Raw genomic sequence first — 11,630 nt, forward strand, 5'->3', positions numbered from 1 at the left:
CTTTGCTTTGAGAGGTCATCCCAAGTTCATGCCTGGCTCCTGCCGGAACTCTGCAGAATGCGCCTGTGTTTACCCAGAGCTTAGGCTCCAGTAGGGAGCTCTCTCAGCCTGTAACACAAACCCACTTCCAGGAGGCACCTGCTGGGGATTGGAGGGGGGCCCTTTGGGTAAAGTCAGATCGACTGTGCCGAGAGGGTGGGAAGCCACCCCGCTAGACAAATTACTGCCTGATATATTTGACAGCTGAATGAGGCGCTGTGAAAAATCAGCATCATCATAGCTCGGCATCAGAGGGGGATAGTGCAATGAGAAGAAGAACTCCACTGGTGCAGTAAATGTTTTCCTAGTCATGGGTTACTTAATGTCATGAAAGATGGATGTGTCATTTATCTTGTGAACAGCTAACACAGTGCAGAGTTTATTTTTTATCAATTACTTAGGATTGCATAGTCCTGCTCAAATTTTCTACCAAAAGCCATCTTTTTTCCCAATAATAGAACTTCTGCTGTGTTTATTACTGGACACAAAAAGCATTTTGATTGTATAACTGAATAAGATGGTTTCTGGGTCATGTGTATGGAAGGACCTTTGACTAAGACAAATGAGTTATCAATCACTTTACACTGGGAGCCACAATAAGTCATTGATGGTGTCCAAAGAAGACTGTCCACTCCTTAGGGACCCTGCAGGAGGCTTTTAACAGACTGAAAAGGCCAATGTGGGCATCACAACCGCTTGTTACTTTAACAGACAAGCTCTTGAATGGGATGAAGATTTATTGAGACATGAATTGAAAGTCATGTCACCTTGTGAGTAGCTTGAATTTGTCAGGGCAAACATTCACATTAAGAACATCCCAGCTTACACTTCTGAGATTAGTTTTATAAGATACGAATACAAATCCGCTCAAATGCTGACGTGATTTTAGGAAATGGACTAGTTGTGGGAGTTGATGAATGTTCCACAATGTGCTAGCATTTAGGGAATTGTGCAAATATAAAACACTGCCATGCTGACGGCTTACTTCTTTCGAAAAAGTACACATGGACTAGCTTGTGTAACAGCATTTGTGCATATTTGTTTAGTTTTGAGGGGAATTCTTTGAAGTACAGTAATAAAGATTTTCCTTTAGGGCAAAATGATATTCTCAGAAACTGAGCAAAACTATTAGATGTAGTACTACAGAGGCTGTAGTCACAAAACAATGTTTTTCATTATGGTTTTGCTGGCTAGCATTAGAATCATTTGCTAGCAATTGGAAATCAGTGCCTCTATTTGTAATTGTTAAAGATCACATTGCAACTTTCCAAGTATGATGCTTAGTGTTAGTGAAAAATTCAGTATGAATTATAGCATATGCTATGCTTAGAAGGTATGACTACAAGCATACTACAGTCCCTATAGTTTAATACTAAAATATTTGTCCAGTACATGCTAGAAGTTACCAATACTTCTCTTGTTACCAAGGTGCAACTGGTTTGGAAAAATGAGGCCAATGTGAAAGTGCCAAAAATACAGTTCCTTAAATGAACAATTAACAACCAATACATTCAAGGCATCGACAAAGAGTTATATTTAGATTATGAATGACAGAGGTCAATCAAATGCAAAGTAACAGCATATAGATTCGTGGCCAAAAGTTTTGAGAATGACACAAATATTAGTTTTCACAAAGTTTGCTGCTAAACTGCTTTTAGATCTTTGTTTCAGTTGTTTCTGTGATGTACTAAAATATAATTATAAGCACTTCATACGTTTCAAAGGCTTTTATTGACAATTACATGACATTAATGCAAAGAGTCAGTATTTGTAGTTTAGGCCCTTCTTTTTCAGGACCTCTGCAATTTGACTGGGCATGCCTCTCAATCAACTTCTGGGCCAAATCCTGACTGATAGCAACCCATTCTTTTATAATCACTTCTTGGAGTTTGTCAGAATTAGTGGGTTTTTGTTTGTCCACCCGTCTCTTGAGGATTGACCACAAGTTCTTAATGGGATTAAGATCTGGGGACTTTCCAGGCCATGGACCCTTATGGCACGGTGCTCCATCGTGATGAAAATGCATTGTTCTTCACCAAACTGTTGTTGGATTGTTGGAAGAAGTTGCTGTTGGAGGGTGTTTTGGTACCATTCATGGCTGTGGTTTTGGGCAAAAATGTGGGTGAGCCCATTCCCTTGGATGAGAAGCAACCCTACGCATAAATGGTCTCAGGATGCTTTACTGTTGGCATGACACAGGACTGATGGTAGCACTCACCTTTTCTTCTCCAGACAAGCCTTTTTCCACATGCCCCAAACAATCAGGAAGAGGCTTCATCAGGAAATATGACTTTTCCCCAGTCCTCAGCAGTCTATTCGCCATACTTTCTGCAGAAGATCAATTTGTCCCTGATATTTTTTTTGGAGAGAAGTCGCTTCTTTGCTGCCCTTCTTGACACCAGGCCATCTTCCAAAAGTCTTAGCCTCACTGTGCACTTAGCCTCACTGTGCACTGTGCGCATCTGCGCTCAAACCTGCCTGCTGCCATTCCTGAGCAGGCTCTGCACTGGTGGCATTCCAATCCTGCAGCTGAATCCTCTTTAGGAGATGATCCTGACGCTTGCTGGACTTTCTTAGACGCCCTGAAGCCTTCTTAACAAGAATTGAACCTCTTTCCCTAAAGTTCTTAATGATCCTATAAATTGTTGATTTTAGGTGCAATCTTAGTAGCCACAATATCCTTGTCTGTGAAGCCATTTTTATGCAACGCAATGATGGCTGCACGCGTTTCTTTGCAGGTCACCATGATTAACAATGGAAGAATAATGATTTTAAGTATCACCCTCCTTTTAACATGTCAAGTCTGCCATTTTAACCTAATCAGCCTGACATAATGATCTCCAGCCTTGTGCTCGTCAACATTCTCACCTGAGTTAACAAGACGATTACTGAAATGATTTCAGTAGGTCCTTTAATGACAGCAATGAAATGCAGTGGAAAGGTTTTTTTGGGATTAAGTTAATTTTAATGGCAAAGAAGGACTATGCAATTCATCTGATCACTCTTCATAACATTCTGGAGTATGTGCAAATTGCTATTATAAAAACTTAAGCAGCAACTTTTACAATTTCCAATATTTATGTAATTCTCAAAACATTTGGCACGACTGTACTATAAATTAAATTAATTAATCTAGCATTTAAGCTAAACAAGCTAAGTTGAGGTAACTGAGTCATGTTTAGGCCTGTTTCCTTTGACTTTCTTCACATATGGCTCTGACACATGCCTGCATTGGACAAAGAGATTCAGACTATTAAAAAAAAGGACACAAAGAATAACCATGGCATTAAAAACTGATTTTCATTCAGTTTGGCCATCACTCGTATTTCCTTTCTTATAAGGGAAGGTTTTATTGCGCTTGACAGTGACCATTTTCTGTACTAAAACTCTACCACACCTTTGATCTTTTTGTGTTTCCTGCCATTCTTCGTGTCTAGATAAACACCTCTGAACTTTTGTGTGTGTATGTGTTTAAACCTATTGTGTTACCCCGCCCCTTGAGAGAAAATGAAGAAAAAGGTATAAATGCTACTTTACCTAGGCTTTAGGGATACACTACAAAAACTCCAGCTTTTAAAAAAAAAAAAAAAATTTCAGTATTGATTACATACAGTACACAACATACAATATTTTGTATGTGCAGTATGTATATTTTGTACTAGATCTAATGATTTTTTTACCTTTTTTGTGCTGTAACACAAACTGGATGTTGTCCTGAATTATTTTTCCTCATATTATGTGTTTGCTTTCTATTGTTTATTTTAATCATGCATCCAAACATCTTGTAATTTTACACTGAATAAATATTGTTCCTAAAGAATACAGTAAATTGCAGACTGCAGCTTTTTATAGGTAAATAAACAAGGCAATAGTCTACTTTATGACCAGATAAACTCCCCAATAACTATTATTCTTTAAATTCTTACTTATTTATCTTTTGCAGTTTGCTGGTACCCTTTCAGATGGCCTTGGGAAGACCATGGACAACAGGCACCAAAGCGAGCGAGAGTACATTCGTTACCACGGAGCGACCAGCGGAGAGCACTTAGTAGCAGGCATTCATGGCCTCGCCCATGGTATATTAATGTGGCATGTGTTTTTTTTTTCCCAGCCAAATTTTATTACATTTTTATTTGTAATGTATACAAACATCAACGGTATGATATGCAGTACAATAAAAGGAGTTAAATGCTTATACAACAGTCTGTGACCTAAAATAGAAAGATAGTATAGAATAGAAAGATTCAACTCTAAGAATTTGGGAAAATCCAGGTAAATTTCTGAATAAAAAATGACATTATAAAATAAATATTTAAACATTTATTGTGGAATATGCTAATTTAATAAAGTTTCAAAATAAAATAAAATTACAATAGAAATGTATACAATTATACAGTTTGCTTAAAAGTTTTCTTTTTTGGTTGTCTTGGATAAACTGCTTATCTCATGAGCTGAGAAACTCACTAACTATTTATGCACAGACACTAAATACAAAGAGTCACAGGTGTGAAAACTTTCCTTTAATAGCCTTTTAAACCCATGTGTGTCAACCTGCGTGTTTATAATGTAGTCAAATATTCAAGGATATGTAAACTTTGGATCAGGGTTGTTAGTGACTTCGCGTGACCACTATCCTTAACAAAAAAAAATTGCATTATCAGTCATATTTCCTAATAAATGGCAATGTTTAACAATTTCTTTTGCAAAACCTATGCAAACTTTTGAGCACAACTGTAAAAGATTCACACTATTCCTATGTGCTACATTGCGGAACATTACAGGTACTGTATATTTCGTATCCTGCAGGTATTATCGGTGGCTTGACAAGTGTGATCACGTCCACTGTGGAAGGCGTAAAGACAGAGGGTGGTGTAACCGGCTTTTTCTCAGGTCTAGGCAAAGGCCTTGTTGGGACAGTGACCAAGCCAGTGGCAGGGGCGCTGGATTTTGCCTCAGAGACCGCACAGACTGTAAGAGACATGGCCAGTCTGAGCAACCACAGGTAAAGACACTATATAAGTCATCACCCCCACACACACGCCTACATCGCCTTTCGGCTCTTTTGTGGTTTCATAATGTTTACAGCATTCTGCGTGGTGGTGTGAACTGTTTCATAAACACCAGATGTACCTATAAATCCCACCTGCTTTTTAATTAGTTTTCTTTACGGCTGATGGCGTTTTCCTTTTAATGAACTCGTCCTAATGGTTTGCTCCACCGCACAAAAGCACTCAAATAGGCCCTGCTATGCTGGTTTAAGAGCCTTCCCTCTGGGTGTGACCCCCCACCTCTGATTCCAACACTGCCCTACCTGAGCTTTTATGAGGGGGCCCAAGAGCAGCTCCTGTTACACAGAGTGTCTGGTATGTAAAGCCATTTGTTCTGCATTTGCCTATGTATATGTGAGGCAGCCAGTCATCCGCGGGAATCGTACTCACTGCGCCGAGTGTTTGTATCTTTTCTGGTCCAAGTAGAGAAGGAATGAGAGTGTTTCCTGCCCTCCAACCCTGAGTGTTTGTGTGTGGGCGTGTATATGTGTGTGGGGGACCTGCTGGTGAACTGTGCAGTGGGGAACTGGGGGTAGAGTGGGTGGGGGGAAGCATTTTGGAGCGTGCCTGCCACAGTGCGTTGAGGAGTTCAGCCAGAGTTCACACCAAAAATTTGCTTGAATCATGGGTCAGAGTGGACACTGTGTGACCATTAGTACACTCACACGCAGGTACAGAAGTTTTTCAGTATTGTTTTTATGGACACACAAACACCAAACAACACTACAGATCAGTTCTATATTGCAGGTTTAAAACACACTAGTGCCCATTAAACTTCCTTTCAGGGTCATGTACCTCTTCAGTTAAACTTCTTCAATGTTTTGGTTTATTTGTGCGCAATCATAGCCGTGAAAGGGCTAAGAGGCTCACAGAGACTTGTTTATTAACGCAGGGTCCTTTGAAGTGCAACAGTCCCATTCCATCTACGTGCCCAGTCACAAACAGGAAATAAACAAGTAAATGAAAAGCAGAACGGAGCGAGTGAAGAGTAGTGCAAACGTCCACAAGCATCCATTGCTCTTTTGCCCTGCTAGTGAACTCTCCCTCCTTCATCTCTCACCGCCCCCCCACCACACACACACACACACACACTCACATATATATATACACACACACACCCTCATCACTTGACTATGCAATCCAGGCAGCCTTCCAGAGCCAGCTCAGTTACAATCCCAAAACAAAGCAGGGAAGTGCTGAAGGGGCAGCGGCAGGGGCCCAGTCTAAGGCCAAATAAGCACCTTCTTCAAGCTCATAACTGTCAGTTACTTTTGAAAAGCGTGTCGCTTTCTTTATTCTTGCACAGCATATGAAATTCTCTTTGTCACTGCCTGTGAACTTTCTTTACTGAGCTGATTGAGGCATGACTGTGATGTGGCTGAAGAATTCCTTCTCTGGCTTCTGATTAGATAGTTCTGCTTCTCTTCCCTCCTAATTATGCTGGTTCATGTTGCAGTATTATTATATACTCTACATACCTAAAGAGGAATGTCGAGACGCATCGACAAGATGAGACTGGGGTTTTTCCCTAGATAAACATGACAAGAGCCGCACATGCAAATTAGATTTCTGCCATAACACACAGGACACCTCAGTGTCACTAAAAATGTTTTTTTTATTTAATTCATTCCTTTGTGATTTTGTCAGTTATTTTCTTAGTAATGACAATGAGATTGCTTATCATTTTCTTATATGATATTCAATCTTTTCTTTAATTTTCCTTTACTACCTTGTTTAGACCAAATTAATTAAGTACATCAAGAATTATTTAAACTTTATTTGTATAGTGCTTTACAGAAAAATGTAAGTTCCGGGTGACTTAAATTCATAGATTTATCAAAAATAAGCAAGTCAGATGTGGCAAAAAATACTCCCTGAGTCAATATAAGGAAGAAACCTTTAAAGGAACCCATCTTCATCTGAGTGACATTAGATAGTGTGATAGAACTTTGTAATATATACTTAAAAAGCGCTAATTTCATATCCAGGAACCAATAGACTTCAAATTAAAACAATAATTATTTCAAATATTTTAACAAGCTCATAGGTTCCTGGATATGAAATTAGCGCTTTTTAAGTATATATTACAAAGTTCTATCACACTATTTAATGTCACTCAGATGCTTCCTTATTTTTGATAAATCTATGATAAATCTATGAATTTTAGTCATCAACTGTACAGTGATTGTTGATTGTTTAAAATGATTAAAAGCAAACTGGTTTAATATTAGTCAAACGTGTGATTATTGGTCATCCACGTAGAGCATGATAAATTCACAAGAGAACGAGGAGTGCGAACATAGCTGTGAGAGTGATTTGAAGACAGTTTGAATGCCCAGTAGTTTACCTCACCTGATCATGTGGATGTGGCATGGTGTGCTGAAAGAAACACCTCTGCTGTATCACTGGATTAGTTTCAGGCTCCGCCCTCAGGTTTGCCGGATCATGCTTTTTCTCGGCAGTAAGGACTGTTTGTTTGCGCCCATTGACAGCTGATTGGCTGGGTTCCAAGCCCTGAGTCTGACCTGAAGTTGAACTCTATTGTTCCAGCAGCACAATTGAGTATAGGACATTATGTGCAACTGCCTTTTAGAGCAATGGGTGAGGCTGGGGGGGGAGGGGGCGGGTTACAAGTCTCATTGGATACTCGGGGCCAGATCTCATAACTTATGGTTATGATTATGATCTGTGTATCAGAGAGATAGCCAAGGACATAGAAATGTTGGTTTCTCATGAAAAATAAATAACGAAATAAATCCTCAGATAACAGTTGACTTGTTGATGAGATTTTCTTTCATTTATTTTTTCCAAAACCCTCTGTACAGTTTTAGAATTTTCAAGCTTATTACTGTACGTGCCCCTTGGTTTTTTTTCCCTTGAATTTTGTAAGAAAAGATGGACTTCTGGTTTTCAGTTCATTGAGATCAGTTAGACTATTACTTATTAGTCTGTTTCCACAATTAATAATTTAACAAATGGTCAGTCTTTTTTACCAATATCTATTCTTATTTGTGTTTTATTCCCTTGTGCCTTTAATTCAGACCTCAGGTTTAGATTAGCAGCAGCTGCAGAAATGCAGGGCACAGTTTAAACAGAACAGAGAATCGAAATACACTGGCGTCTTTGTGAATCAACTGGAAACCATCAGCTCTAATCAAATGACTGTGAGCCCAGATTTAAGCCAGATGTAGGAATTTTTTTGTTCAGCCTGCGGTGGCAGCCAAGGAAAAGGGGTCAGTCTTAGGAGAAGTGAGACTCAGGTTTTGCCTTGACATTGGAACTCCTTGTCCTGTTTGACCCAAGGCATGCTGCTCCAGTGACCTGCTGAAAATGAACCATGAGTGTTCAACTGTGGGAGCTAAAAGACACTTCAACTTGTTATTCATTAGTCAAATAAGACAGAAAGAAATAACTGTGATCAATGAGTAAGCTTGTCTAGAAGTATTTGTGCATCTTTTCAGCTTTTTAGACCTCTGCTTTCAGCAACAACATGCGTTCGAATGTATAAACAGTGTCTCACAATGGGGTATTGTAATCCAGAATGGAGGTCAAACAAAATGTTGTACTGTTCATACATGTTTGTACAGTGTTCATTTTGATGGCACAAAATCAGATTCAGCCTTTATGAGACTTGAAACTGAGGTTTTTCTTTATGAAGCAGCTTGCATTCTTCCAAAGTCCAATTCTTCACTGCCACAATGTGCACCAATCACAATAATAATGGCACAGGCTTTATTTATTATTATTTTTCAATAGTTTTTAAAATTGTATGTGTGTGTGTGTGTCTGTGTTTTAGGATGAGTGTGCAGCGGGTAAGGAAACCGCGTTGCTGTAAGGGCCCTCAGGGTCTGCTGCCTCGCTTCTCCTCCACGCAGGCCGATGGACAGGAGCAACTCTTTCACCTCACAGATAACATCCACTCTGAATAGTAAGTATGCAGCTCAAATTTCTCATCCGTCCCCAGCATTACATTTTATTTATCACCTTATCAACATGTTATTTGTCTGACAAACAATATGATGGTTTTTACATTAAAAATAACATAGCAATTAAGAATAGCATGCTACTTTATAATTTGTCAGAATGCAGAATATATTTTTTCTTTTGTCTATCACAGACAAAGCATTTTATCGCCTTACTTCAAGTTACCTGGTATGATGAGCATTTATATACAGTATGAGACAAGAAAAAAAAAAGTGTTTTTTTTTTATTTTTTTACCAAGCCTTTGTTTTTAAATCCATTAAAATACCTGCAGCATCAGAGCATGTGGCAGCTTTAGATGGTTTCAGCCTTCGCTTTGCTTCTGGCCTTGTAGCTGAGCCAGAATAGGTGTTTGCTCCCTCTGTGGGGTAATTCATCCAAATCAGTACCCCTCCTGTGGCCTGGCTGACCTCTCTCCCCTCAGAGGTGCCACAGAAGCCATTATTCTCTCTAGCAGACTCTCGCACCAGATCCCCTCACACAGCCACGCTGCGCTTTTTCTATGGTCACTTCCTCCGCAGTGTCAATCTGTAATCACCTATTTTAGTATTCATTTTAAATTTGCACAAAATACCAGCCATAAAAAAAAAAGTTATCTTTTTTTTCCTGATTTGTCTTAATAATAAGCTGTTTAGTCCCAATCTCTTGAGTTTTGATCACATTTCCTCCAGGTTTTAATAATGCATTGGAGAAACCCAGTGTCAGTAGTATCAGCAATCTCATTTTCTTTACTTGATTCTGAACAATATTTCTGAAACAGAGAAACATCTTAGCCTCGATCTCACGATATGTATTAGTTAGGGTTAAATAACTTGTTGCCAGCCAAACCATATAAAGCACTGCAGTAATTATCCAGTAGAAGGCTCATAACTAGTTGAACCCGGGCGGTGGCTTTTTTTTGGCCAGACAGTGTATGTATGTAGTTTAGAAAGCTTTCCAAAAATATTCAAGTACTTGTGGTTGAGATTAGGGTCTCCATTGGGACTGGGATGAAAATAAGAACGAGACGCTAGAGTTTTAAAAGGCCATAAATCAACCTGATTCACGGTGCTTTAAAGCTACTGGTTTGTATACATTTTGATATATGGATGCAACGTTATTTGTTAGAAAATGTCATGGGGCAGATACAATTGGAAGGTGCTGCATAAGCCATACTGACTAACTGTTATGTACTACTTTCCCACGCACATCAGAGCTAGCGTCATAAAGCACTACATCGCTTATGACTACATCACTTCACTTACAATGTCTAATGGCTTCATCATTTACACCACACTGTGCTATCTGCTTCTTGCTGTTATTTTCTTTTCATGTCATTACTTTTTAATTCATTAATCATTTATTCGTGGAAATATGAGAAAACTTGGAGAGCACAGTGTCCCAGGTTTCAGTGGTTTCAGATTCAGTCATGCTTATTAACTGTTTATGGTATATAGTTGCAGGGGTATGATGCAATGTTTGACAGAGTAGGGGGTTTATTTATAATGTTATAAATAAACATTATAAATAAACTTCATATACATAATATAAAACAATACATAACATATATAAATAAACATTATAAATGAACTACATGTACACATTTTGTGTGTGTGTATAAGAATAGATCATAGCTATAGCTAATAGTGAAAGTACGAATATTTTCTCACACATACACACAATGTGATGAGAACAGGATTGGAACGGAACTTCTGTGTAGAAATAAGCAAACTACTTGACCCTAATAGGAAAAAATGCTCCAGTTTGCTACAGAGCATACAGATTAGACTTTGAAGCAATGAGTTCAGATTGAGCCTATTCCTGGGTGATGGGCATGTCAGATCAAAAAGGGAGATGATGCACCCATCATGCTAAGTGGCCACACTTCATAACACAGCCTCTGGGAGCAGTGTTATGATATGGGGTTCCTTCAGTTGGTCAACAATGTGATCAGCTGATTTAGCCTGAGCAATGTGGGTTGGCAATTAGATGAAGTCAGTTGATGTACTGAATGGCCAGGTTATTACAGCATTTTACAGTATCTTTCCTGATGGCACAGTCATATTCCAGGACTCAAATTGTGGAAACAGTGATTCTAGGAGCATAAGGAATTATTTTGACACATAAATTACTCAACTGATTGCAAGCTGTAATCATTTATCAGAATAGCAGTTAAACAAAATATTGGTGTGTGCATTTTATTTTATTATTATTATTATTATTTATTATTTTTTTTGCCCAGGCAGGGTACAATAATTCATACTGTATCTTTCATCATCTTATGTTACTTTAGCTTTATTGCTGTGGAGCCCATAGACACCTACTGTGTGCTCATCTCCTCTAAAGTTGTGTACTTCCTAAGGCCCGGGGACTATGTGGATCGGGAAAGCATTTTTCTAGAGGTAAAATATGATGATCTTTACCACTGTCTGGTGTCCAAGGATCATGGGAAAGTGTATGTTCAGCTCACCAAGAAAGCTGAAAACACTAGTAGTGGGGTAGCCATTCCAGGCCCATCGCATCAAAAGCCCATGGTAAGAAAGCTTGTTATTTATTCTGGATGTATCATGATAATTTATTTA

At 38.8% G+C, this 11,630-nt stretch overlaps 1 protein-coding gene across 5 annotated transcripts in view; it reads left to right on the forward strand.

Moving 5' to 3' along the window:
* The window catches only part of vps13d (vacuolar protein sorting 13 homolog D), a 61,304-nt gene that overhangs the window by 46,360 nt on the left and 3,314 nt on the right, over positions 1–11,630 (forward strand). For all 5 annotated transcript variants that reach the window (XM_053482081.1, XM_053482077.1, XM_053482078.1 and 2 more), the window contains 4 exons: positions 3,983–4,115; positions 4,846–5,041; positions 8,884–9,015; positions 11,342–11,582. In XM_053482081.1, the coding sequence (XP_053338056.1) occupies positions 3,983–4,115; positions 4,846–5,041; positions 8,884–9,015; positions 11,342–11,582 (702 nt within the window). The remainder of the gene's footprint in view (positions 1–3,982; positions 4,116–4,845; positions 5,042–8,883; positions 9,016–11,341; positions 11,583–11,630) is intronic.

This window comes from Clarias gariepinus, chromosome 22, assembly GCF_024256425.1.
Source record: "Clarias gariepinus isolate MV-2021 ecotype Netherlands chromosome 22, CGAR_prim_01v2, whole genome shotgun sequence".
In the NCBI taxonomy this organism is placed as follows: domain Eukaryota; kingdom Metazoa; phylum Chordata; class Actinopteri; order Siluriformes; family Clariidae; genus Clarias; species Clarias gariepinus.